Source organism: Pelodiscus sinensis, chromosome 1, assembly GCF_049634645.1.
Source record: "Pelodiscus sinensis isolate JC-2024 chromosome 1, ASM4963464v1, whole genome shotgun sequence".
Lineage (NCBI taxonomy): Eukaryota > Metazoa > Chordata > Testudines > Trionychidae > Pelodiscus > Pelodiscus sinensis.
This window is the reverse complement of record NC_134711.1, coordinates 328493920-328521400: the sequence shown is the minus strand read 5'-3', so window position 1 is coordinate 328521400 and position 27481 is coordinate 328493920. Positions and strand designations below refer to the sequence as shown.

Below are 27481 nucleotides of genomic sequence, written 5' to 3'. Positions count from 1 at the left end.
TCCTCATTAATCAGGGAGCTGTATCCCAGGCCAGCTAGGCTCAGCATTGTTCCAGTTCACAGTCGGAGCAGTTCCAGACACTTAGGCTACGTCTACACTGGCATGAAAAGTTTTCCATTAAAAACATTTTTGGAAAAGAGCGTCTAGATTGGCAGGACGCTTTTCCGCAAAAGCAGTTTTTGCGGAAAAGCGTCCGTGCCAATCTAGACGCGCATTTCCGGAAAAAAGCCCCGATCACCATTTTCGCGATCGTGGCTTTTTTGCGGAAAATAAATTTCTGCTGTCTACACTGGCCCTTTGGCGCAAAAGTTTTTCGGAAAAAGACTTTTGCCCGAACGGGAGCAGCATAGTATTTCCGCAAAAGCACTGACAATCAATCTTACATGAGATCGTCAGTGCTTTTGCGGAAATTCAAGCGGCCAGTGTAGACACAGCATTAATGTCTTATCACTCTGTTACCGCTCACTACTCTCTCCATTGCTTCTGCCTGACCTTGCCTCTTTCTGTATCCCCCATCAGACCCCAAATTCCCACTCTCTGCCACTTGACTTCTCTCTAACTCCTAGACTGGCACAAGATACTGAAGCTTCCTTAGGCAAGGGAGTTTTCCATTAGTCCCTGCATGAACATGGGTTTTGATCAGTTTGATGGATAGAAGCTCGATTTTCAGATAACCAAAGAAAATGAAAGAAATGACCATGCAGAAATTCTTAACAATATGTACAATGATCTGCTGAGCAAAATTTACCTGATTTTTTTTATACCAATCTTTCAGGAAATCCCGTGGATAAACTTAATAACGTTTGAATCCAATTGGAAATAAATAATATAACGTCGTGGTTGTTTTTACACTACCTGTGTTAAGGGTTCCTTTTGGGCTATTTTTAATGCTGCCAGCTGCCATTTCTCATCTGAAATACCTGCCAGACTTTAGTTAGGATGCAATTATCGGTGCTGGGGTTTTGATTTTTAATCTGCCATTTCATATGTTTGTGGCTATTGTGAATGAACTTCTTCTGTGGCATACAACTTTAAAAAATTAGAAATCAAATCTATACTAGGTATTTAACAAGAGCTTTCCTTGGTTACTTCATGTATAGACCAAAGGATGAATAAAACAATATTTCAAGAAATACGTCGGGCTACGTTTAAGTGATTTGTAAGTAACTGTGGAAGCAGGCTCTTTGCTGGCCAGGCCTCTCGCCTGTATTGCCATCCAAGCAAAAGGTCAACTTCCCCTTGATGAAAACCCTTACACTATGTAACTTAAAGATCAGTGACGAACAGGAATCAAAACCAGACCTGAAAAGTTCATGTAAAGTTCGTGCTGGTTGTGCTGACTGTGTTATGCCCGATAAGGCAGAAAAGGAAAAACAGGAAACCATCTCACCCTCTTACTCCTGTCACTTAACAGATAGGGTCTGCTAGCCTATCAAAAAAAGTGCGCAAAAGCTCTCTCTATAAAACAGCTACCCCTCCTATATCAAATTGAGGAATCCCGAATAAACATTGGATAGCGAAATATGAGCCAGGTCCGAGGACTGATCACCCCAGGACCCCATCCCGCTCACCGAATCAAACGAGTTCCTGTAGAGCGTAACGTATACCAAACATAACGAATACCAAATATATTGTTATTCTAGTTTGTGTGTCTGTTAAATGTAAGTATTGTTCTCTGAAAGTTTTTTAGAGGTATTGTTAAGTAGCAGTGTTAAAAATTTTAGATAAATGATTAGTCTTATAAGTAAGACTGATGTAAATGTAACTGTTAATAATCCCTAGTCCCTTGTTAACAACTATTGGGATTTAGAGAAAACTCAAGGAATTTTCTTTACTGTATTGCATTTTGCTTATTGGACATTCTAATAATTATTTAGTGCCTACGTATGTAAGAAATTTATAAAATAATAATTTATATGTAGAAGCCCTTTAATAAACGTTTAAAAGATATTTAGTAATAGTTTGCCTGTTTCTATGCCTCCCTGGGACTAGCCACATTTCCAAACCTTTTACTTTAAACCACAGTAACGTTGGGCTATAAGTGCAGTAGAAATCTGGCAAACCCACTCAGAACCAGAGGGTCCAGAGAAGCAGCCCGGATAGTAGACTTGGGCTCGAGTGAAGGAGCAGCACTGAGTCAGAATAACCAGAGCTGGGCCCGAGGCTGAGCAGTAGCCCTGAGGCAGAGGTGAGGAGATGGCGCAGATTAGAACTGGGAGATGGGGAAGCAAACACCAGCTGTGTCAGTGGAGAGCCAGGGACAGTGGACAGCCGGGAACTGAGGGGCTGGAGCCAGGAAAGTACATGCCAGCCCTGCTACAAGTGAATATGGGGAGCGATGCCCCAACCAAAATGTTGTATCAAGCTGGTGAAATAGCCTGGAACATTATTAGCAGCCATGAGAGCAGGGTGGGGCCATGAGGAGAGGGCTGAACTCAGGAGAGGGGACATGATCTTGATAGAAGGGCACATGCTGAGGAAAAGGGACCTGCCAGCTAATGCTTACGGGGGTGTGTGTGTGTGTCTATCACAGGAGCAAGTGTCTGACCCCAGGTGTCACTGTAGAGCAGCCCGAGTGTGCACAGGCAGCTTGGGATCTGTGGGGGGCCGATTGTGAACATTTCTCACAGCCCAGAGATGGCTGCTGGCGCTATCCCTATGCCCCAAGAGCGGGGTTCCTTGTGTCTCTGGGCCTCTTTCCTTGGTTGTTTTTCTCACCATTGATGTGGAACACATTGCATGTGGTGTGAATGGTGTGGAGGGTTGAGTTGCTCAGGCAAATGACAGATCCCCTGTCTCTCCTGAGGACAGGAGCCCGCGTCCTAAGTGATCACAATGAGACTGTCAAATATGCATCTAATATCAAGAGCTTTCATGGGCCAAACACACTTCATCATTTGAGCTAGGGAGGGATAATAGGAGTGAGAGTTTATAACAGTAAAAAAAGTAGAATAATAAAGGTAGCTGTCAATTGTAGGGCCAGTGCAAAAGTGAGGTTTTAAATGCAGTGAAAGCTGGCCTTATAATGCAGTAATCAGATCATGGGTTTTTTCAACCCCAAGGAAACAGTGTGAAATTTGCAATGAACAGCAACTCTGTCGTTGGCTGGTGAAATTCCTTTGTAGAAGGACAGCTCCTTTTAAATCCATTCATGAGGGCCAGACAGGTTAAAATGTTCCCTTACAGATTTTTCTGTGTTGCCATTTCTGGTAACACCATTAAATTGTATTTTAATAATTTCGTGAGCCGCCTCGAACATGTACTGGCGCATGTACAAGAACCTCATGCGCCAGCACATTCGTGTGCCTGAAAGGCTGGAGGAGACCATGGCCAAGTGGATGTGGGCAAAGGCTCAATGTCATGACCAATTCCTGGATGAGCTCGTCCAGCAGCAGACAGCAAGCTGTGCCACAATCTGGGAGGCCATGGCAATCCCAGGTCCTGTCCCTTTTGCCAATCCTCCTGCTCAACCTGCTCCAGCTCCCGCTGTACTCCCTTCCTCCCCACCCCCAGCCATTGCAGACCCAGCTGCAGCCCCCCTCCTGCCCACCCCCCTACTGTCCCAGGCACCACACAACCCCGATCACATCTAGCTCCACAGACCCAAGGTGGCAGGACTTTGCAGTCCAGGCGACACCGTCTGCCCTGAGCCCCCCTCCCCCTTCCAGGTTTACAGCTCCCCTTCTCCACAGTTAAAGAAATGTTTTTATATTTAAAACAAAGTTTATTTTTGAAAACAACACTGTTATTTTGTTATTGATTGTTATTCCATGCTCACTTTGTTGGTTATTTAATACACAGTCTATTTTCCAAAGAAAACCTGGTGTCTGTGTTTACTGTCCGGAGAGTGGGGCAGGGATGGGTTGTGGGGGGAAAGGTCTTGGGGGGGGGCAGGTCCAAGCCCCCATTGGGGAGGCCCTGGGGAGAGTCACTGGGCTCCTTCTGAGAATCTCTCATGCAGGGCCTCCCAGATGCACATTCTGGCCTGCTTCCCCTCAACATCAGCCAGTGTCTCCCACCCTGAGAGGAAGGCCTCCCCTTTCTTCTCCACCATGTTGTGGAGCACGCAACACATGGCCACCACGTTGGGGATGCTGTGTTCCCCCAGGGCGAGTGAGTAGGCACCTAAACCTCCACTTCATACCCCCAAAGGCACATTCTACTTGCAAGTGAACCCGGTTCAGGGGCGGGTTAAATTGTTCCCTGCTCTCATCCAGGTGGCCAGTGTAGGGCTTCATGAGCCAGACAAAAGGGGATGCGCCGCATTGGCGACGATGCACATTGGCATCTGCACAACCCTGACTGCAAAGTTTTGCTGTGGGAAAAATGTTCAAGACTGCAGCCTGCAGTACAGGTAGGAATTACGGAAGATGCAGGCATCACGTGCCCGGTCTGACCACCCCATACAAATGTCCATAAACTGTCCCCGGGGCTCTGTAGCCAGACAGGAACCCCCCTGTATCATCCATTTTTGCTTGCCTGGAGCATACAGGGCACCCAGAGCAGTAAAAGCCTTGAACAGGAGGCTCAGGATATTACAGGCTGCTGAGACCGTGAATGGCTGTAAACAGAGATATGCCGTTTGCTGACCAAGAGGCTGCCGAGGAGTGCCCTTGACTAAAACCCATATTGATACGAACACACAGCCGTCCGAGGGGAAGGAATCTCTTGCCCAGTAAAAAAATGTCTAGTACTCACAATTTAGTTATCTCTCTTGCAAGTGTAAATTAAGTTGAAACTTGCTTGTAAGAACTGGCGTCACAAAGACAAACCAGTACAATTCGGCATCTTAGATAAGAAAGAGGATACGGGCCCCTATGGGTATAAAGATGGGTCCAGCAGCACATTTACTCTGAGTGTCAATCTACCATCTATCTGCTGGTCGGGTTAGGGGTTTGACCTCCCGAGGTTCCACGGGGACGCCCACCTCGTATTCGTATTTCCTAGGAATTGAGGGACTGGCCCTGGCTTGACCCTCTGGAGTCGAAAAGCACAGAAGGGGGTAAAAATTGTACCTGGATGTGGTCCTTTGTCTTAAGTGTGCACATAGACTTAGAGGTCTTTAAAGATTAAGCTGTCACTTGGTACCATTCTTTCTGTTTTCTATCTTTATTTTCTTTGTAACCATTTTTAAGACCTGTATTTGCTAGCAGTTAAGAAATAGAGCAATAGCCATTGTAACCATATGATTTATAAGCCTTTTTAATAAACCTATAACTGTTTAAGTTTTAACCTGACTACTTCAATTGCTGTAACAGAACCAAGCACAATTTAATAGAACTTCAGCCGGTCATAAGGGATAGGTATAGGAAGAGCTTGGGCGTTTGGATCATGCCACTCCCAGGTGACAGATCCGTTGGGGCATCTCTCAGTCTTCCCTAGACTGCCCCCTACGGAGGGATCTTGTATCCTAGCAGCTGAAATCTGAGATGTAATAGGCTCTTCCTATTAACTCGGGGCGTCTGTCAGCCTGTTGGCTGCCCTCCGCGACGGGACCCCGGTCCTAGTGGTAAAGGCATAGACGTTAAACCTTTTCTCGGTAATACACACACATACACACACACACTGCCCTGACCCCCGGCTGACAGGGTCGACCAGGGTCTGCAGCACCATGGAGAAGTAGCCCTTCCTGAGTATGTAGTAGGCTGCTCGATGGGGTGGTGCACGGATCAGGAAACGAGTCCCATCAAGCGCTCCTCCACAATTCGGGATTCCCAGCCGAGGAAAGCTGACCATGATGGTGCCCAGGTCTCCAGGACAGACAATCCTGTTCAGCAGCTCTAACTAAAAATAGACACATAGAAACATACAAAATAGGAAATTAGAGGGGGTGCCTGAGCCCTTGGGAGGTGCTCCTCCACTGCTCCCAGCCATGACCCCAGGTTCCCTCCTTCACATGCCCCACCCAGCAGCAGGGCAGGGTGAGACCAGGAGCCCCCCCCCCAACTCCCACTTCATCACCCACTCCCTCTGTCCTTTCCTGACAGTCCCCTTTTTCTGGCCCCCCAACCCCGCAAGGATTGTCCCCTGAGAGTGACTTGCCTCCATCAAGATGGCCCCAACAGTAAACCTTCCCACGCCAAACTGGTTTCCCACCAAATGGTAGGTGTCGGGGGTGGCCAGCTTCCACAGGTCAATAGCGACTTGCTTCTCCAGGAGGGTGGCGGGCTTCAGGTGGGTGTCCTGTCATTATAGGGCAGGGGCGAGCCAGGTACACAGCTCCTGGGATGTGGCCTTCTGCATTCGGAAGCTTCAAATCCAATTCTGGTTGTCCCACTGCTCCATGACGAGATGGTCCCACCAGTCGGAATGGGTGTCCAGCCTCCAAAATCGCCTTTCCAGAAAGACGTTCAGTGGCAAGGCCATTGGTGCTACAGCCTGGGCGAGGGGCTCAAGGCTGAGTTCTGAGTCCAGATGGGGCAGGAACATCATGAGGGTGTCATGGAAGTGCAGCAGAATTTCCAGCATGGCAGTATGGGGCCATTGCCTGCCCAGGGGTAGCTCCGGCTCCATGGCAAAAAGAAGATTCAAAACCAGAAAAACCAACCAAGCACCAAACTGGTCCAAGAGGCCACCTGTGTTTTTTCTGGGAGGCCAGTTCTTGCACAAAAATCCCAGCGGAGCAGCCACACATGTCTTTTTGCACAAGAGCTATAGCACAAAAAGGAGTTATTCCTTTTGGGGAGAGGAATAACTGTACCGCAAAAAGCCCTCTCTTCTGCCATTTTACTGTAATTTTTTTAATGCAAAAACATGCTTGAGGTGAGGACACTCTGCTGGTTTTTGCTCAAAACCAGCTGTTTTGGGGGCAAAAACCTTGTAGTGTAGACATAGCCTGAGTGGAGAAGATCCACAGTCCTGAGACAGGACAAGGCAACAGATTTCTGCATCGATTTCTGAAAAGTTAACACAGAATTGAAACTCGATGCTTCCCTGAGGCAGAGAATAGATGAACAAGAGTTTCAACTGCCAGATACCACAGATTCAACTACTTTAGACCTCAGCAAGTCATACTGGAAAGGACTGCTGAGACCACAATCCTGAGACAAGAGAGACTTCTCCATGCTCTTTGGCTTGTAATAGTTCAGAAGCACATTGTTTCATCTCCACAGCAAGGCAGTGACTTTTCTGAGGCTACGTCTAGACAGCTGCTTTTTATCAGAAAGAGGTATGAAAATTGCGCTCCGCATTTTGCGTACCTTTTTCCATACTTTTCTCAGAAGAGGCTTTTCCAAAATTTGGCCCATCTACACTAGGCCAAAGTTAGAAAATACCTCCTCTTTCAAAAGAGCCCTCCTTCCTCAGGGCACGAGGAAGACAGGGCTTCTGAAAGAGCACATCTGCTCTTCCGCAAAAAATGTCAGAAGAGCAGATGCATTTCCTGGACGTGGCAGAGTTTTTACGGGATACGTCCCATATCCCAAAAAGACCTCTGCTGTCTAGACATAGCCTGTGGCCAAATAACTGGATATTTCAGCCACCAGGGCGGTATGCAGCCATATGCAGCTACAATCAGTTAAAAATGACTTTGTTCTTTCTTGGGGCAGCATCCCACACTCAGTGCACCTGGATTTACATTGCAACCAGGATTGAAAAGTAAAACCATTAGTTGCTAGAACCTGCAAAATTCAGGTTCCCCTGAGACTTTCTGCCTCGTCTCAGCAAATTATTTCTTCACTCCCAGGAGAAGCTCTCAAGCTGCACCTCTCTAGGGTCTCTGCTGCTCACGGAGCCAAGGGAATTGTCTGAGAGTCCTGCCAACCTGAGAGTCCACAGAGGCTGTGAACGGGAATGATAAATGGGACGGCCCAGATTGGCGCCTGTCAGACATGTGAGACTCAGACGCTGGCTTAGGGGGCTCAGCCTCTCTGTAGCAGTAGGAAATTTCCTCCCTCTGCTGAGCAGGATTTTGGTGAGTTGCTTTTTTCTGCATTACTGTTAATGCTATGGTAACCCAGACACCTAGGCTGTGTCTAGACTGGCCACTTTTTCTGGAAAAACTTGCCAGCTGTCTACACTGGCCGCTTGAATTTCCACAAAAACACTGACGATCTCATGTAAGATTGTCAGTATTTTTGCGGAAATACTATGCTGCTCCCGTATGGGCAAAAGTCTTTTTCCGAAAAACTTTTGCACAAAAGGGCCAGTGTAGACAGCAGAGATTTGTTTTCCTCAAAAAAGACCCGATTGCGAAAATGGCGATCGGGGCTTTTTTGCGGAAAAGCACATCTAGATTGGCCATGGACGCTTTTCCGCAAAAAGTGCTTTTGCAGAAAAGCATCCTGCCAATCTAGATGAACTTTTCCAAAAATGCTTTTAATGGAAAATCATGCCAGTCTAGACATAGCCCTAATGTGTGGTTCACTGTCCCATGCAACAGCCAAGAGCAAGAGACCTCTACAGTATGGGCTGGGAGCCAGCTGACTTGTAGCTCAGATGGTCGATTCTCCTATACAAGGTCCCAGGTTCAAGTCCAGCAGTTATACTATGGGCACAGGAAGAGGCTCAAGGCAAGAACCACCAGGGAAGGAATTCAACAAGACAGTGGTAGGAAGTGCTTAGTGTTGTCAGAAACACCAAAGGGTTTACCTGGTAAAATTAGAAATAGACAAATATTTATTTATTTTTACTTTTCTCTTACTTTGTTCTTCCATCTGTCCCAGTAGCTTTTTTTTTTTTAGCTGTGCCACTTTTCCTATGGTTTGTTCAATGTCTCCAAATCAGCAACTTCCTTTCCCTTCCTTCCCTCTGCAATGGGCATCTGTGTTTCCAGAACATTCCTATGAAGAACGGGTTGTAGAGTACCCAGATTCTGCTCTCAAATTGTGCCTTTCCTGGGTCACTCCAGATTGACACTGGCTTCCCTGAGAACCGTATCAAGACTCAGGTGTATTGAGATCCCCAGCTTTTAGACATTGTCTCAGAACGCTACATAACCTGAGGGGTTTCCCTCAGACTCTCTCAGCAGCCTCACAGAACAGTGCTCTCTGTAGGACCCAAAGCCGTGATTTTTAAACCTGGGAGCCAAAATATACACAATACGGGTCCCATTGAAGTCAATGGCAAAGCTGCCAATATAGTCAGGAGTTGACCGTGAATCTACACATAAGGACATGAATGGAACGGCCTGATTTACAATGACCATGAGCCTCCAGTGTCTTCAACTGGAGTTGTCCCATGTCCTCTAAGAATGGGTGAGCTCGTTTGGACAGAAGAACTCACTGGAGGCTTGCTGAGATCCCGAAGTTATAAGGGTAAACATTGAAAACAATCAGGATAATAATTTTTTCAGGAAGGCAGACAGCTCTGCTTTCTCCTTGCTCCTTCAGCTCTGTGTTAGTAGAGGATACAAAGTTCCAAAATGAATCGTTCTGGCTGAAAGGAAACCTAGCAGGGTTGAAATCGCATGGGTCAGGTCCAATGAGGCACAGCTTCAGGGGCAGAAAAGAGGCGGGGAAACAGGACATGTGGTATTCACATCAGGATGGCCCAGAGTTTGGAAATGCGCTGAATGCTGCTAAAGGGACAGATCAAAGAGATATCACAAGACCTCCTTGGATAAGAGTGGACGAGTTCTTTGGCACCTTGTACACTAACAGATTTATTGGAGCATAAGCTTTCGTGGGCAAAGACCCACTTCATCAGATGCATGTAGTGGAAATTCCATCTGAGGAAGTGGGCCTTTGCCCATGAAAACTTATGCTCTGATAAATATGTTAGTCTATAAGGTGCCACAGGACTCCTTGTTGCTTTTGCAGATCCAGTCTAACACGACCCTGTAGCTGCCTGTAACAGTGGGACCCTGGAACACACCTGTTAAACCCAGGATGATCTGGTGCCATTTGCTAGCCAGTTCTGTTAGTCTTTCATGGCAAGAGTGGGAAACTCATTCCTCAGTGCAGAGATTTCATGGGGTCAAATCATTTTTTTTCCCCACCAATAATGTCCATGACGATGGTGACAGGATCGCTCAGACTTGTGAAATGTACATGTAATGTCACATTTCTAAGGTGCCACAGTCACATGAGGATTTTGCCCGATAAAGATAATTCAGCTCGGTAGAGGGCAAAGTGCCCCCAGGTGGGTCCTGGGGAAAAGTGCACAGATTTCACGGCGAGGAGGGAACGTTATGACTGTGCGATCTTAATTCCTGTAGAGAATGATCCAACCTTCATTTAAAACTTCTCAGTCATGAAGAATCTGCCATGTCCTTTCGGAAATTATTCTCAAGGTTAAAAGATGGATGCACTGTACCCAGTCAGAATTTCTTTTTATTTCAACTTCCAGCCATTACATCCACCTAAATCTCCTTATGCTCAACTGAGAAGCCTATTATTATATACTAGCAGGGGAAAATATAGTAAAAGGTATGATGAATGAACTATGTCAATAACATTAACATAGCATATTTTATTGGAAATACTTTTCTCTTATATTTTACTTTAAGAAATTAACATAGCTAGTACTTTTTCTGTTATCGTAGGGAAAGGATCTCGTAGTTGCAGTTTATGTGACATGCTTAACAGAAAATCCAGCAAATGCCTATGATCAGGCACTACTAAAAGCTAATTAGTGGCCCAACTGGGGTTCTGGGGCCCAATTGGGACTCTGGGGAAACTGATTTTGAGATATAATCAATCCAGTTAACTTAGGAAATCAGTAGTATCTGTGCAAAATTTAATGTTTCTAGCTCTTACCATTTCGGCGATCTTTTGGGACAAACAAACAAACAAACAAAGAAACTTTCAGAAATATTTTAAAGAAGATGTGTTCCACATCTAGGTAGTAGAGTCTGTTATCCAGTCACTCCATAACTCTATTTGTTAAACTAAAGAGATTGAGATCTTTGAGTCTATCACTCTGAGGCCGGCTTTGAAATGTTTTACTAATTCTTGTGATTCTTCTTGGAATGCCCTCCAGTGCCCTCCATCTTGAACCATGGACACCAGAACTAGACAATGAATTCCAGCCACAGTCACATTAGTGCTCAATACAGAGGTAAAACCATTTCTCTACCTCAGATTGATAACCCTTGGTGGTCATCCAAGGATCACATTGGTTCTTTGGTCCACCCTATCAAACTGAGAGCTCATGTTTGGTTTAATTATTCTTTCATGTCCCCCAAACTTTCTTTTGAGAACCCGTGCTTCCAGGGATTGTCTCCCATCGTTTGAGCATTACCTACGTTCTTTGTTCCTAGAGGTAGATATCTACATTGCTCTAGAATCACATGTTTTATTTGCTTCGACCCACTTTACCAACTGCTCCACAGGGCACTCAATAGGTATCTGCTCTGCTTCACTAGTTATGATCCCCCAATTTTTGTGTCATCTGGAAACGTTGATACTGAGGCATGGGAAGGGCAAGCACTTCAGTAGCTCACACAAGTCTTTGCTTACATTTGTCTGTTAAAGCGACGAGGAGTCCTGTGGCACCTTATAGACTAACTGAAGTGTAGGAGCATAAGCTTTCGTGGGCAAAGACCCACTTCATCAGATGCATGTGGGTCTTTGCCCACGAAGTGGGTCTTTGCCCATGAAAGCTTATGCTCCTACACTTCAGTTAGTCTATAAGGTGCCACAGGACTCCTCATCGCTTTTGCGGATTCAGACTAACATGGCTACCCCTCTGATATTTGTTTGTTAACACCTTCAACTTATGTCTCGGATAAACTAGTGTCTGCAAGAAATTGATGCACCAAAATAAATATGGGAAGTGACAGAGGAACAATCCTGTAGGCCTAAATACCAAGGACTTTCTGCAGTTCATGAACATCCCGGTGAGCACAAAGTCGTAGCTCAGTCTGACAATCTTTGTTTTGTCTCCTTTTGGCATCATAGATCAAGATGATGGTCCATCTAGCCAGTGTTTTCTCTTTGGCTACATGTACATTGCACATACTTGCGAAAGAAGATGTGCAAATGAGGCACAGCAATGACTATCGCTGAGCCTCATTTGTATACCTAATGAGCCGTCATTTTTGTGCAAGGGGCTTTTGCACAAGAAGGAGCAGTATAGACTGCTCCTTTTTGGGCAAAACTTCCTCTTGTGCAAGAGCTGTTCAACCTGAAAATATTCATCACCACGACTCATTTTCATATCTTCTTGCACAAGAATGCGCAATGTAGATGTAGCCATAGAGAGTGACAGCCCTAGGTGCGGCACAGAATGTATAAAACCCCCAGTATTAGGGAGTTGGCCAGAGGTGACTTCATTGTCTGAGGATGCCACTCTAAGCCTAGCAAACAGAGATTGGCTAGTGCCATGAAACCCAGGGAGGCATTGGCTTTCCAAAATTTTTACTAAGCTGTAACCGTTCTACCTGGATAGTTCACTGTCCATGTAAATGTCCAAACCCTTCTTGATTCTTGCTTAGGTCATGGCCTCAGCTTTTTGTGTGATGTGAATTCTTCAGGCTGCTTCGGACCTGGGAGATGAAAAGCATTCTGAATTATTGATTTTGATTTTGTGTCATGAGACGGAGGTGTGTCTACACTGCATAGCTTAACTCAAAGCAAGCTATGCAAGTTGAGCTATGTCAATTGAGTAGCTTCTTTCGAAATATGCTACGGAATGGACATAGCTCAGCTTCAACGTAGGGAGTGTCTACATAGTACTTAATTAGAGCACTCTTCCTCTGACTTCCCTTACTCATTGTACAATGAGGGTTACAGGAGTTGGAGTAATAAGACCTCCACCTTGACAGTATTTTGATATTATTTAGAAATAACTCCCTGCTGTGTAGACGCGGACTAAGTTATTTCAGAATAATGCTAGTTATTTCAAAATAGTGTTGCAGAGTAGACGTACACCACGGAGAAGACATTCTTTATCTGCTGCCTAACAGTTAGTATTACAGAGAGTTTTCTCTGTCGTTCTTATTCAGCATCTTTGTGAGGTAACATTCCCACTTTTTTTCAACGTCTTCCGCTATAAGAATTTCCCTCAGCTCTAGAATATTCTTCTTCTCTTGGCCAGAACTCTTCTAGTTCAGCAGTATTTGGTGAGAGATGGGTTCACAATACTACACACAGAGGAGTCCAGAGAGAATGAAACATTGAATGACTGATCTCACGGCACTGTTTTTTCTGTAAAATGGTGCCTCCCACTTCTCCTACATCAAAATAGTTCCCTTAGTTTCTGGCCATTCTTGCACTGAGAGCTGTGTTTCCGAGAATTGTGTTCCATGAGCCCCACGTCCCTCTGCTGAGTTCACATAATTAAATAAGAGCCTGGTTAAGGCTTGAGAAGATCATGCTTCTCCCTACAATGAGCATGCATGTTGCAATTATGGACACTGATGTTTCTCTGCCATTGTACTGCCCATACACTTGGCTTGCTTAGGTCCCTCTCAGAAGTTCTCTTGATTTAGCTCTAATTTTTATATACAGATCTAGATCTTTAACACAATCTGTATCTAGCTCTAAATATAGATCTGTATCATTACCTCTATTTAAACCAAGATCTAGATCTCTATCTAGATATAGATACAAATATGTAGACAGATGAGAGAGGCTATGTCTAGACTGCAATTTTGAAAAAAGCAGATGTGTTCTTTTGCTATTCCTGTAATCCCCATTTTATGATGAAAAAGGGCTGTGCCAAAAGAGGAGGTTTTTCCAGAATTTGGCCCCATGTAGATGGGACAAATATCAGAAAAGTCTCTTTCGAAAGAAAAGTGGAAAAAAGATACACAAATTAGGTTCACAATTTGTGTATCTTTTTCCAACTTTTCTTTGCATTCTAGATATAGCCAGAGAGAGAGAGGCATAGATATAGATATACATATAGATATAGAACCATCTACAAATGATGCCACCTCCCTGCAACCCCCCTTTCTATAGACTTATTAATTATAATTATTATTGTGGTGTAACGCATGTAACCCTTTTCTGTGCTTCTCTCTCTTCATAGGCAACATGAGCCTTTCTGACACCAATCTACAAATTGACTACGCCATGGCAGGTTTCAACCTCACTCCCTCTGACGAGTCAACATTCATCCTAACAGGCATCCCTGGCCTGGAAAATACCTATGTCTGGATTGCCATTATTTTTGCTATGTCCTACATTATCACCATGTTGGGAAATGTCACAGTTCTACTTGTGATCGGCAAAGATCAGACCCTGCACAAGCCGATGTACCTGCTGATCTGCATGCTGGCACTCACTGACATCGCCAAATCCACCTCCACCTTGCCGAAGGCCCTGTGTATATTTTGGTTCAATTTAAAAAGCATCATAGTGGGTGCCTGCATCACCCAGACCTTCTTTCTTAACACAATTGGTTTTACGCAGTCAGCCATTCTGGTTGCAATGGCCTTTGATCGCTACGTGGCCATATGTAATCCTCTCAGATACACCACCATCCTCACCAATGCAAGAATAGCCGTGTTAGGTCTTACAAGTTTCATAAGATCTGTTCTCTTTATGCTGCCTCTGCCCCTGTTCTTAAGCAAGCTGTCATTTTGTGCCAACCGCACTATTGCCCATACGCACTGTGAGAACATGGCTGTGGCAAAGCTGTCGTGTGGGGACATCACAGTCAGCAGCATGTACAGCTTGGTGGTATCATTTGTGGTCAGTGGGTTAGACCTGATGCTCATTGCTCTGTCCTACGGTCTGATCATCAGGGCCGTCCTAAGAATCTCTTCCAGGAAAGCCCACCAGAAAGCCTTCAAGACATGTACAGCCCATATCAGTGTAATGCTGACCATTTATACTCCAGGCTACCTGAACAGCTTGACACTAAGATTCGTTCAGGGCATCGCTCCCCATATTCAAGTGATCGTGGCCAACATCTATCTCCTTATCCCTCCCATGCTCAACCCCATTATTTATGGGGTCAAAACCAAAGAGCTTCGCGACAAAATGAGGAAATGCAGCTGCAGAATGTGATTGCCCGTGTGTGTGAAGATGGGATAATGGGATTCCTCATAAACCAGGGGGCTCTGTCCCAATCTGGCTGAGCTCAGCATACTTCCAGTTTGCCATCGGAGCTGTTCCTTACATCTAATGACTTATCACTCCACCACCCAGCACGGCTCTCTCCATTGCTTCTGCTTCACCATCTCTTGCCTCTTTCTTTGTCCCCCATCAGCCTCCCAAATCCCACCCCACCCTCTGCCACTTGGCTTCTGTCTGCAGGGGGTGAACTGTCTGGGCCAAAAGAAATCTGATGAGCTTCAGCAATGAGAAGAGCAGAGTTCTGTAAGAATCCCAAACATTGGTACAGGCTGGGACAGACTGGTTAGGCAGCAGTTCAGCAGAAAAGAATCTCGGGATCATAGTGTCTGAGAAGCTGGATATGAGTCAACAGTGTTTCCTTGTAGTGAAGGCTAATGGCATAGACAGATGCATTAAAAGGATCATTGCCAACAGATCGAGATAAGTGATTATTCCCCTTTATTCAGCACTGGTGAAGCCACATCTGGGATATTGCATCAAATTTTGGGGCCCCCATTCCAGAAAGAATGCAGATACATTGGAGAAAGTCTAGTGGAGGGCAACAAAATGACAAGAAAGCTGTAGCACATGACTTAGGAGGAGGGGCTGATAGATTTGGGCTTGTTTAGTCTTCAGAAGGGAAGAGTGAGAGAGGATTAGATAATAGCTTTTAACTACCTGAAGGGCGGTTCCAAAGAGTCTGGAGAGAGAATGTTCTTTGAAGTGACAGATGGCACAATGAAGAACAATGGTCTACAGTTGCAGAGGGGATGGTCTAGGTTGGATATTAGCATGAAGTATGTCACTAAGAGGGTGATGAAGCACTGGGATGGGTTCCTTGGGGAGGGGGTGGAATCTCCATCTCTAGAGCTTTTTTTGTCCTGGCATGACAAAGTCCTGGCTGGGATGATTTAGGTGGGGTTGGTCCTGCTTTGGGCAGGGGGTTGGGCTCAGTGACCTACTGAGGTCTCTTCCAACCCTAGGATTCTGTGATTCTAGGATTCTTTTCTCTGCAACTGTCTGAAAGTCTAGCATCTATCCATCAAACTGATCAAAAACCCTGGCCATGCAGGGACCAATGGAACGCCACCTTACCTAACTAAGCTGCAGTGTCTTCCACCAGTCTACCTATCAATCTTCATGCCTTAAACCACTGGATCTTTTTATCTGATTTTGGTATACGTGTCATTCTTGTGTGTGAAATGGGACATATGGAGTAGGGTCTACGTTATGGGGTTTAAATGTGTGAATGAAAGCCATCAAGGGAGGCTTCAGTGTCTGGGCAGTCATAAGCAAAGAGCCTTTTGTCCTTAAGTCTTAGCAGTGGTTGGTAGGGACAAGCCAGGTGACTCCCCATGCAATAAGGGAACCGTTAAAAACAACAGGAAAGTAAGAGTCTTTTGTCTTCAGCTGGAACACCCAGGGGAGTGAACCAGGGACCCCAAGGGGAGGGGAGGGGAGATTTCCTGGTTTGAAAGTGCAGCTGGAACAGAAAAAGTTTTAAGGTGACCTTGTAATAAGTTACTACTGAGGATTTAGTGTTAGAATTAGATTTTTCTGTTACTTTCAATTTGTGATCTTCTTTGCTCTGCTGGTTCTCACTTATAACCACTTAAATCCTACTGCTTGTGCTTAATAAAATCACTTTTATTTATTATCAAGTCCAATGTAAATAATTATTATCTGCAGGTCCAATCAGTATGCATATTGTCCCTTTCTTTGTTAAAGGGGGCTTCCCAAAATAATTAATTGCAGGTTCTGATCCCAGTTGGGAACTGGTATCCCAGGAAATTGGGCCCAAAACTGCCCTCTCCTTAGACCTGAAGAGTTTCAGTGTGTGTGCTGCTTCTCTTGGGGGCAGTGCTCTCGGCTTGGTATCTTGGTTGGGGTAGACCAGCAGTGCTGGCCCAGCAGAACTGATCTGTGAAAAACGTACATATGGACCTAAGTTCAGGACTGGGTCAAAGTTGACAGCATGATGGATAGTAATGGAAATCTTCTGTGTGTGAGGTAAGGGGCAATAACCAGGTAACAGAGGGGGGCAAACCAGTATGTCAGGAATGATGTGTAACATCACACACTGGACAAAAAAAAATCCACAACCATTAATTGCTAGACTGTAAAAAAAGTCTGAAAAATTGAGGTTCCCCTGAGAATCTGTACAAGTCATTTATTCATTCCCAATAGGACTTTCTCAAGTTGCAGTTCTCTGGGGTCTATTTTCTGCTTTTCTCCCTGCTTATGGTGCCAAGGGAATTGTCTTCGAATCTGGCCAACCTGAGACTCCACAGAGACTTTGCAGGGGGATGATAAATGGGACAGTCCAGTTTGGTAACTCTCAGACATGTGAGACTCAGACGCTGGCTCAGGGGGCTCGGCCTCTCTGTAGGAGTAAGGGAATGTTCTCCCTCTGCTGAGCAGGATTTTGGTGAGTTATTTTTGTTTTCTGCATTACAGTTCTGCTAAGGGTTCACCAAGATTTTCAGGGTCAAGGCAGAAACCTTCTGGGAAGGAATTCAGCCAGACTGTGGCTGAAACTGCTTAATGTTGTCAGAAACAGAAAGGGGTAAACCCAGTAAAAATGGAAATATAGACATATTTATTTACTTTTCAGATCAGTTCTTTTCTCTTACCTTGTCCTTCCAGAGGTCCCAGTTACTCTTTTGGGAGCTGTGTGGTTTTTCTTCTGGTTTTTTTTAGTGTCTTCAATTCAGCAACTCCCTTGCCCTGCTGGGGAGTGCATTCCTAGACTCAGCAATGGGCATCTGTGTTTCCAGAACATTCCCAACAAGAAGTGGTTGTAGAGTGCCCAGACTCTGTTCTCAAATTCTGTCTTTACTGAGTTGCTCCAGATTGACACTGGTTTTCTTGAGAGCCCTATCAAGATAATGGAGATTTTTTATCTCCTAGAACTGGAAGGGACCTTGAAAGGTCATGAAGTCCAATCCCCTGCCTTCACAGCAGGACTAAGTACCATTCCTGAGGAATTTTTGCCCGAAATTCCTAAATGGCTTCCACAAGGACTGAACTCACAACCCTGGGTTTAGCAGGTCAATGCTCAAACCACTGAGCTATCCCTTCCCTATTACAGCCCTGTATTACAGTTCTGCTCAGGGTTCACCAAGATTTTCAGAGTTCAAGGCAGAAACCATCTGGGAAGGAATTCAGCCAGACTGTGGCTGAAACTGCTTATATCAAGGCCCAGGTGTACTGAGAGCCCCATTTTTAAACTTTGTCTCATAATGCTTTGTAACTGGGGTGAGGGAGGTTCCCTCAGATCCTCTCAGCAGCCTCACAGAACGTTATCTGTAGCATGACACAAAGCCATACTTCTCACAGCTGGGATACAAAATATAAGCAGTAACGGTGAATCATGATCCCATTGATGTCATGGCAAAGCTGCCAATATGGCCAGGAGTTGACCCTAAATTCACATGTACGAACTGAACAGAATGGCCTATTTTACAATGACCAGGAGCCTCCGGTGACTTCGAATGTAGTCGCTCCATGTTCTCTGAGGATGGGCGAGCTCATGTGGAATGACTGAAGATTTGCTGAGATCTCAAAGTCATAACGTTAAAAGTTGAAATCAACCAGGATAAACATTTCTTCAGGAAGGCAGAAGAACCTCCTCTCTCCTTGCTCCTGCAGCTCGCGGTCTGCAGAGGATACAACGTTCCAAAAGGCCGTACAAATGAATGGATCTCTGGCTAAGAGGAAACTTAGCGTGGTCAACATCTCATGGCGCAGATCCAGTTAGTGCAGCGTCAGGGCAGAAAAGAGAGACACAGGACATGCGGTATCCAGATCAGAATGGGCCAGAGTTTGGAAACCTGCTGATTCCTGGTGAAGCCACAGACCAGAGATACCACAAGTCCTCCTGGGATAGGAGGGCGTGTCAGGCTGGAACATAACCCGGACCGCACTGCAGCAGGTGGTGTCTGATACCATACGGTCCATCGCTCCTCCCGTTAGCAATCCCACCGCATTCTGATAGCAACTTCAGCAATTGCCAGCACAGAAAAGCAGACCCAGGAAGGCAAGGTTGGGTTTCTATCTGGCTGTAGCATGTTAAATGTTTGTCATTGCAAGAAAAAGTTACTCACATGGGCTCCTTTCAGTTTCCAAGTCCTTGTCTCCTTCCCTGTACAAGCTGAGCTGACCTGCTGGGACTCCCTTCCCTCCCCAGGAAATCAGTTTATGCTCCTCTCCCCCTTATCCCTGGTGCAGGCAGACTCTGGGTTTAATTTGGCTGTGGAGGTTTTTCTCTGAGCTGTTGCTATGGGGTCTGGCACCTGTTTTACAACCTCAGAGAGGGATAACACTGTCTGGCAGGGCTGGAAATGGCAGGACCTAGATGGATGTGTGGGCAGGACTGGGGATTGTGGGCAGGGCCAGCCCAAGACATTCTTGTGCCCCGGTCCCCAGGAGCGCAGCACCCCCCACCAACTGGCACCCCGCTCATGCGTGGCCCTGCCTCTAGGTGCCTGGTGCATGTGTGGTGCCACCCTGGGCACGTGGAACATGCACGGTGCCACCCCAGCCCGGCCCGGCAGCCCCGTGCGGCACCCCCTACAATGGGGCGCCTCGGGCGGTAGCCCGGTCAGCCCGTAGCTTGGGCCGGCTCTGATTGTGGGGCAGGGAACAGGATGAACACACTGGCAATGGTAGAGGTAGGGAGGGTACACAGCGATGAAAGCAGTACTGGGGGCTTTGGGAGAGGCAGGAGGTATGTAGAGAAGCAGGCAGCACTGGGGAATGTGGGAACACAGAGGACCATGGACATGGACAGAAGGAACATGTGCACTATTGTAATCCATGCGCACAGTGTGGGTCACTGTCCCATGTAGTGGCACGTGGACCACTTACAGCCAGAAATAAGAACAAGGGGGCTCTACAGCCTAAGCTGAGAGACAGTTGGCTTTATAGCTCAACTTGTAGAGGCTCCTCCACTAAGCTCCAGAGCACCCGCGTTCAAATCTGCTTGGTGGCGGTTACTCGGTATCTGTAGAGTCTGGTACTTGGTTTTGGTCCTGGTTGAGATGTATCATTGTGTGGCTGGAGTGGGGTGTGTGATAAAGGGACATATATGGGCAGCTGAACAGCACTGGACTTTGAGGAAGGAGGCAGAGGATGTACCTGGACAAGCAAACAACAGTGAATGCAGTGGGACTAGGCATTGTAAAATAAGAACCGGCAAAAGTTACAACTCTGGTATTCGGCATAATGGATAGTCCAAATAGGAGAGGCAGACCCCACAGAGAATGGGGAGAGGATCTAGTAGATTGGTGAGGAGCTAGTCTACAGAAATGAAGCCACTCCGCACTGCACAGGGAAAGATGGAAGAAGATAGTGGGAGAGGCATAGGACACCAACGGGCTTTGAGCCAATGGTTGTTGATGATGATGAAGAACTCTGGGACAAAAGACATAAGGGAGCGGTTGACAAAGGCTTCCCTTGTTGACAATCCACGTCTTGACTCGCGCACTGTGCCGACGATCAGCTGAGCTAGCACATCACGGCGGCCATTTTTATTTTAATGAAGCCGGGGATATTTAAATCCTGGCTTCACTGACTATGTCGGGTAGCCTATTTTACATGTCTCTGTCAGCAGAGGCATGTAGTCTAGACCTACCCTGAGAGTCCTCAGAGATTGCGCAGGGCAATGATTAAAGTAACTGGTCCAGTTTGCCAACTGTCAGACATGTGAAACTCAGGTGCTGGCTCAAGGATCTTGGCCTCTCTGTAGAGTAATGAAATGTTCTCTGCTGAGCAGAAGTTCGGTGAGAGGCTTTTTACTGTATTGCAGTTAGTGCTAAGGGCTCAGGAAGAGTTTCATGGTTCAAGGCAAAAACCAGCTGGGAAGGAATTGAACAAGACAGTGTACATTTATTATGCATCTATATATGAGATTCTGGCATCAAGCGACTCCTGAACTATATTTGTTGAACTAAAGAGATTGAGATCTTTGAGTCTATCACCATAATGCAGGTTTTCTAATCATTTTCTAATTCTTGTGATCCTCTTTGCAATGCCTTTCAGTGTATCAATATCCATCTTGAATCATGGACACCAGAAATGGATCCTGGATTCCAGCTTCAGTCGCACCAGTGCCAAATACAGAGGAAAAACCATTTTCTCTGCTGCTGATTGAGAACCCCGGATGTTATCCCAGGATCACATTGGTTTTTTGGCCACACGGTGACAGGGAGAGCTCATGTTCGGCTTAATTATTCTTTCATGTCCCCCAGATTTTCTTCAGAGTATCCAGTGGTTATCCAGCACCATTTCAGCCTCACTTACATTCTTTATTCCTGGATGTAGATGTCTACATTGCTCTATGAGGACACATTTTATTGGCTTAGACCCAGTTTGCCAGCTGCTTCAGATTGTGCTACATCTGTTACTGCTCTTCTTCATTAGTTGTGATCCCCAATTTTTGTGTCATCGGCAAACATTGATTCTGAGGCATGGATAGAGCAAGCACCTGAGTTGCTCACACGTGTCTCTAGTTACACTTATCCAGAAAGGCCTTCGGCTTATGTCTCAGAAGAAGCAGGTGTCCGTAAGAATGGTCCTCACCCACAGAACACTGGGAAGTAACAGAGGTGCAGGCCTGTAGCACTAATAGCAAAGCCCTTGTGCTCTTCGTGAACATGGTGTTGAGCACAAAGTCAGAGCTCGGTATGAAAAACTCTGTTTCCCCCCTGTGATGGATAGGAGGAGTGCTGGTCAACATCTGGTGACCAAGAGGTTAAACTCAGGTAACTCACAAAGGCGTTGGCAGGTGGCCAGAAGAACCAGTTGGGATAGAGTGGCGAAACGTTAATTGTATAAGATAACTTGCCTGTTTTCTTTGTGTGGGAGAGGTATACCCGGAGTTGAGAGACACAGATAGATTTTAACCTAAGCAGGATTTCCATGCCTCCAGGGATGATGGTCCATCTAGCCCATTGTTTTCTCTTTGAGAGTGACAGCCCCAGGCAATCCAAAAGTGTGTGTAAAACCCCCAACATTGGGGGTGGGCAGGAACTTCACTGTCATGAGGATGTCACCATCATACCTAACAGAGAGAGATTGGCTTGTGCCATGAAACACACTGAGGTATGGGCTTCCCAGAATATTTATTGAGCTGCAACTATTGTACCAAGATAGTTTCACTAGCCATGTAAATGTCCAAACCTTTCCTGACTCTGGCTTAGGTTCCTCAGTCTGGCTAGGCACTGAGGGACAAAAAGTATTCTTAATGATTTATTTTGAATTTGAGACATTTCAGTTCAGTTGAATGTTCTCTTGCTCTTGTGTTATGAGACAGAGAGAACACAAATCTTTATCTACTCTCTACCAGTTAATATTATACAGACTCTTCTCATATCCCCTCCTACTCATCACATTTCTAAGGTAACATTCCCGCTTTTTTTCAACCTCTCTGCAGAAGCGTTTTCTTAGCCCTGGAATAGTTTTCTCGCTTTAGCTGATCTCCTCTAGTTCTGCAATACTACTAATGTTTCACAGTCATGCCGAAAAGGCATAACAAGTGGGATTTTGCTGGAGTCTAGAAATGGGTGAGAGGAGAGGGGTCAGATGAGGATTCCCTGTTCTGTTCCCTCCCTCTGGGGCATGTGGTATTGGCCACTGTCATCAGACAAGTACTAGGCTAGATGGACCTTTGATCTGATCCTGTATAGCCTTTCTAAAAAAAAAAGTGGGGAGTCAGTTTTGGGACCTTCTCTGTTCAATATCTTCATCAACAATAACCTAATAAACCATCTTGTTAGTCTTTAAAGTGCTACATACAGTAGACCTGGTTTTTGTTCAAGCTAGGAGGGGTCCTCGTTCAAAAAGGAGAAATGGCCCTAGGTAAATCGGATGAAGTTTAATAAAAATGATTTGGGGATGCATTAAAAACGTGTTGTGAGCAAGACACATGAAGGAATTTTTTATCTCTACTCTGCGCTGATTAGGCGCCGGAGTGCTGTATCCAGTTCTGGGCATCACATTTCAAGAAAAATGTGGAGAACTTGGAAAAGGTCCAGAGAAGAACAAAAAAAGTGACTAGAGGTTTTGAGAATATGACCTACGAAGGAAGGCTGAAGGAAATGGACTTGTTTAGTTAGAAAAAGGGAAAACGGAAAGGGGGAAATGAAAGTATTTTTCAAGTATCTAAGGGTATGTCTACTCTACCCCCCTAGTTCGAACTAGGTCTACACTACCTCCCCAGTGGAACGAGGTGTACAGCTAGTTCGGATTAGGAAGCCTAATCTGAACTAGCTAGTTCGTGCCTAGGGAGAGTGAATATTTAAGAGCAGGTATAAACTCCTATGAGAGATGATCTAAATGGTGTTTGGTTCTGCTGTGAGGAGAGGGGATGTGATATGATGACCTCTCAAGGTCCCTTGCAATTCTAGTGCTCCATCATTCTATGATTACTCTGTGTGGGATGGTTACCCAGTATTACAGGCAGTCCCCGACTTACGTCGGATCCGCACTTACGAATGGGGCTTTTCTCGCCCCGGAGCTCACGGGCGGCGGGTCGCCGCCCGTGTCCTCCAGGGCGAGAAAAGCTTCTCCTGGTCTCTCTGGTCTGCTGGGGGGGTCCAGCAAAGCCTCTGGACCCCCCCAGCTGACCAGGGACACCCGAGTAAAGCCGCCGCCTGGGCAGCTTTGCTCGTTTGCCCAGGAGCAAAGCCGCCCAGGCGGCGGCTTTGCTCGGGTGTCCCTGGTCTGCTGGGGGGTCTAGCAGCTTTGCTGGACCCCCCGAGCAGACCAGGGGGACAGGAGCAAAGCCACATGGGTGGCGAGGTCCCTCCGCCTGTGCGGCTTTGCTTGGGTCTCCCTGGTCTGCTGTGGGAGGAGGGGGCACAGCTAGTGCACCCCCCCCCCCAGCAGACCAGGCTTTTGTTGCGGGACGCCTTGGGTAGAGCAGCTGGGGTGCTGCCGGGTTGGTCCTGTGGGAACCTACCGGGCAGCACCCCAGCTGTTCTGTCCCAGGCTCCAGATTCAGCAGCTGTTGAAATTGATCAGGCTGATTCCAGGAAGCTGGGGGCAGAGCAACTCTGCCTCCGGCTTCCTGGAGTCAGCCCCTGGTCAGTTTCAGTGGCAGCAGCTGAATCTGGAGCCAGTTCCGACTTACATACAAATTCAACTTAAGAACAAACCTATAGTCCCTATCTTGTACGTAACCCGGGGACTGCCTGTATAGAGAAGAGTCCAGAGGAGAGGAAAACATCGAATGACTGCTCTCATGGCACTGCCTTTTCTTCTAAGATTCTGCCTCCCACTTCACCTGGATATATTTCCTTAGTTCCTGTCCATTCTTGCTCTGTGAGCAGGGTATCACAAAGCTCAGTACCATGACTCCCCGGTCTTTTTGCTGAGTCCATACAGTTCAGAATATGGTTAGATGTTTGAAGAGTTCAAGCTGTTCCATACAATAGGCATTTATGTGGAGAGGGACAGAGGGAGATGGAGATAGATATAGATAGTGCCATCTGAAATGTTGCCACCTCATTGCTCGTCCCTCTTTTTCGAGTGTTACTAACTATCATGTGTATACTGTACTAAGTGTTGTGGATAGTGCATAAGCCCTTTCATGTGTTTCTCTCTCTTCACAGGCAACATGAGTGTTTCTGAGACCAATCTACAAATTGATAACGTCATGGCAGGTTTCAACCTCACTACCTCTAATCAGTCGATATTTCTCCTTATGGGCATCGCTGGCCTGGAAAACGCCCATGTCTGGATTGCCATCCCTTTCGCTATGTCCTACATTATCACCCTCTTGGGAAATGTCACAATTCTATTTGTTGTAGGCCAAGAGAAGGCCTTGCACAAGCCGATGTACCTGCTGATCTCCATGCTGGTGCTCACAGACATCGCCAAAACCACCTCCACCCTGCCGAATACCCTGTGTATATTTTGGTTCAATTTGAAAGGCATTACGGCGGGTGGCTGCTTCACCCAGATGTTCTTTGTTAACACAGTTTCTTTTACGCAGTCAGCCATCCTGGTCACAATGGCCTTTGATCGCTATGTTGCCATATGTAAACCCCTCAGATACACCACCATCCTCAGCAATGCAAGAATAGCTACCTTAGGGCTTGTGGGTTTGCTAAGAGCTGTTCTCCTCATGCTGCCTCTGCCCCTCTTCTTAAGCAGGCTGCCATTTTGTGCCAGCCGCACTATCGCCCATACATACTGTGAGAACATGGCCGTGGCAAAGCTGTCATGTGGGGACATTAAAGTCAACAGCATGTACAGCTTGGTGGTAGCATTTACAGTTAGTGGATTAGACTTGATGCTCATTGCTCTTTCCTATGGTCTGATCCTCAGGGCCGTCCTCAGAATCTCCTCCCAGACAGCCCACCAGAAGGCTCTCAACACCTGCACCGCCCACATCTGTGTGATAGTTATCAGTTATACTCCAGGCTACTTCACGAGCTTGACACACCGATTCGGTCAGGGCATCGCTCCCCATATTCACATTATCTTGGCCAACCTCTATCTCCTCATCCCTCCCATGCTTAACCCCATCATTTATGGGGCCAGAACCAAAGAGCTTCATGACAAAGTGAGCAAATGCTTCCGCAGAATGTGATTGCCCACGTGTTGCAAGAGAGGGTACAGGTGTCTCCGCATTAATTGGGGTGCTCTATCCCAGTCTTGCTGGGTTCTGCATTGTTCTACTTCACAGTCGGAGCAGGTCCTGACACCTAGGCTGTGTCTACACTGGCCACATTACCCGTTATAGCTATGGAAATGAGAGAAGTCAGAATAGGGAAATACGCGGGGGATTTAAATATCCCCTGCGGGATTTAAATAAACATGGCTGCCGCTTTTTTCCGGCTTGGAGAAAAGCCAGGAAAAAGAGTCCAGACTGGCGCGATCCTCTGGAATAAAGCCCTATTCCGGAGGATCTCTTATTCCTACTTGCAACCCCACCTAAACCCCACCTAAACCATGCCAGACAGATCTTTGTGAAGCCGAGATTTCAAAACCTCTATGGATGGAGGTTCCACCACCTCCCTAGGGAACCCATTCCCATGCTTCAACCCCATCCTAGGGAAACCAGGTTTCCTAATATCCAATCTAGAGCTGCCCACTGTAACTTGAGACCATTGCTCTTTATTCTGCCATCTGACACCACGGAGAACAGCTTCCCTCCATCCTCTTTAGAAACCCCCCTTCAGGGAGTTGAAGGCTGCTATCAAATTCCTCATCACTCTTCTCTTCTGTGGACTAAGGAAGCCCAAATCTCTCAGCCTTTCCTTGTAGGTCATGAGCTCCAGCCCCCTAATCAGTATGGCTGCTCTCCTCTGGATCCTTTGAAATGCATCCACATCCTTTCTATACTGGAGAACCCAGAAGAGGATTCAATTCTCCAGATGTAGCCTCACCATTGTCAAATAAATAGGATGAATAGAAGTTAGATTTTCAGATAGGCAAAGTGAAAAGAAAGAAATGACCATGCTGAACTTATAAATGTATAATAAGTATGATGATCCAGTCAACAAAGTTTACCTGATTTTTTTACAGCCAATCCTTCAGGAAACCCTGCTGATAATACAAAGATTAACAATAACAAAGTAATTATTTGTGCATCACCCTTGGAGTGTTTTATAGCACATGCTGCATGTTTCATCATGAAACAGGAAAAGTCTTTTTATTTTATTGTTTTCTAACCATCTCTCGTGATAAATGAGACAATGTGGAGATCCACACCTATTCACAAATGCATAGAAGTCTGCCCACTGCTTATGAAAATGTTGATATCTATCATCACGTATGATTATGGAAAGATTACTCAAGCAATCAAATAAAAAGGGAATATACACAACCCCCAATGAGTGGAGAGGATCGATGCTTATTAAAATGAACAGTTAAAGGTAAAATAGTCAAAAAAATCTTGACATGAGTAATTACACCATTTAAAAATGTTGAATTAATTTGTCATTTTAATTTAAAAGAGTTACGTGTATTTTGGGGATGACAGAAGAGCCATATTTGGGTCTCTACTGAACCATATTTGACTCTATAAGCATAGGTTGTCGACCCCTGCATTAGGCAATGTACAGTTGAATGAGCCTCTGATCTTGTAGTTGATGTGGTTAGGTCCTGTGATGGTGTCACTTGTATAGATGTGTGGACAGAGTTGGCAAAGGGGTTTGTTGCAGGGCTAGGGGCCTGTGTGAGTGTGTCAGAGGTGTGACATGTTTGTTTTAAACCTGCGGTCTATTAATTTTATTTGGTTCCCCTGAGACTTTGGGCTATGTCTCAGCCAATCTTTTCTTCACTCCCAGGGCATATTCTTAAGCTGCAGTTCACTAGGGTCTATTTCTGCTGTTCTCCCTGTTCACGGTGGCTAGGGAATTGTGTGGAAGTCCTGCCAAACTGAGAGTCCACAGAGACCGGGCAAGGGAATGATAAATGGGACAGCCCAGTTTGGTGACTGTCAGACATGTGAGACTCAGATGCTGCCTCGGAGGGCTCAGCCTTTCTGTAGCAGTAACGGAATTACCAGCCTCTTCTGGCTAGAG

The 27481-nt window shown here is 46.0% G+C and overlaps 2 protein-coding genes across 2 annotated transcripts; both read left to right on the top strand.

Moving 5' to 3' along the window:
* The first annotated feature begins 3257 nt into the window (after window positions 1–3257).
* Window positions 3258–14897, top strand: LOC142829077 (olfactory receptor 52K2-like). The gene is made up of 2 exons (XM_075926599.1): window positions 3258–3438; window positions 13915–14897. Exons 1-2 carry the CDS (start codon window positions 3258–3260, stop codon window positions 14895–14897), a joined length of 1164 nt encoding a protein of 387 aa, XP_075782714.1.
* A 6704-nt stretch (window positions 14898–21601) lies between these two features.
* On the top strand, window positions 21602–25542 carry LOC102445684 (olfactory receptor 52K1-like). The gene is made up of 2 exons (XM_075926506.1): window positions 21602–21629; window positions 24560–25542. The coding sequence occupies exons 1-2, from the start codon at window positions 21602–21604 to the stop codon at window positions 25540–25542; spliced, it is 1011 nt and encodes a 336-aa protein (XP_075782621.1).
* The last annotated feature ends 1939 nt before the right edge of the window (window positions 25543–27481 follow it).

Bases quoted from the DNA above. Each gene is read 5' to 3' on its own strand.
- LOC142829077 (XM_075926599.1), top strand. From the start codon at position 3,258: ATGTACTGGCGCATGTACAAGAACCTCATGCGCCAGCACATTCGTGTG. The intron at 3,439-13,914 runs GTCCTGTCCCTT...CTCTCTTCATAG, and splicing joins GGAGGCCATGGCAATCCCAG to GCAACATGAGCCTTTCTGAC.
- LOC102445684 (XM_075926506.1), top strand. From the start codon at position 21,602: ATGGTGTTGAGCACAAAGTCAGAGCTCG. The intron at 21,630-24,559 runs GTATGAAAAACT...CTCTCTTCACAG, and splicing joins GAGCACAAAGTCAGAGCTCG to GCAACATGAGTGTTTCTGAG.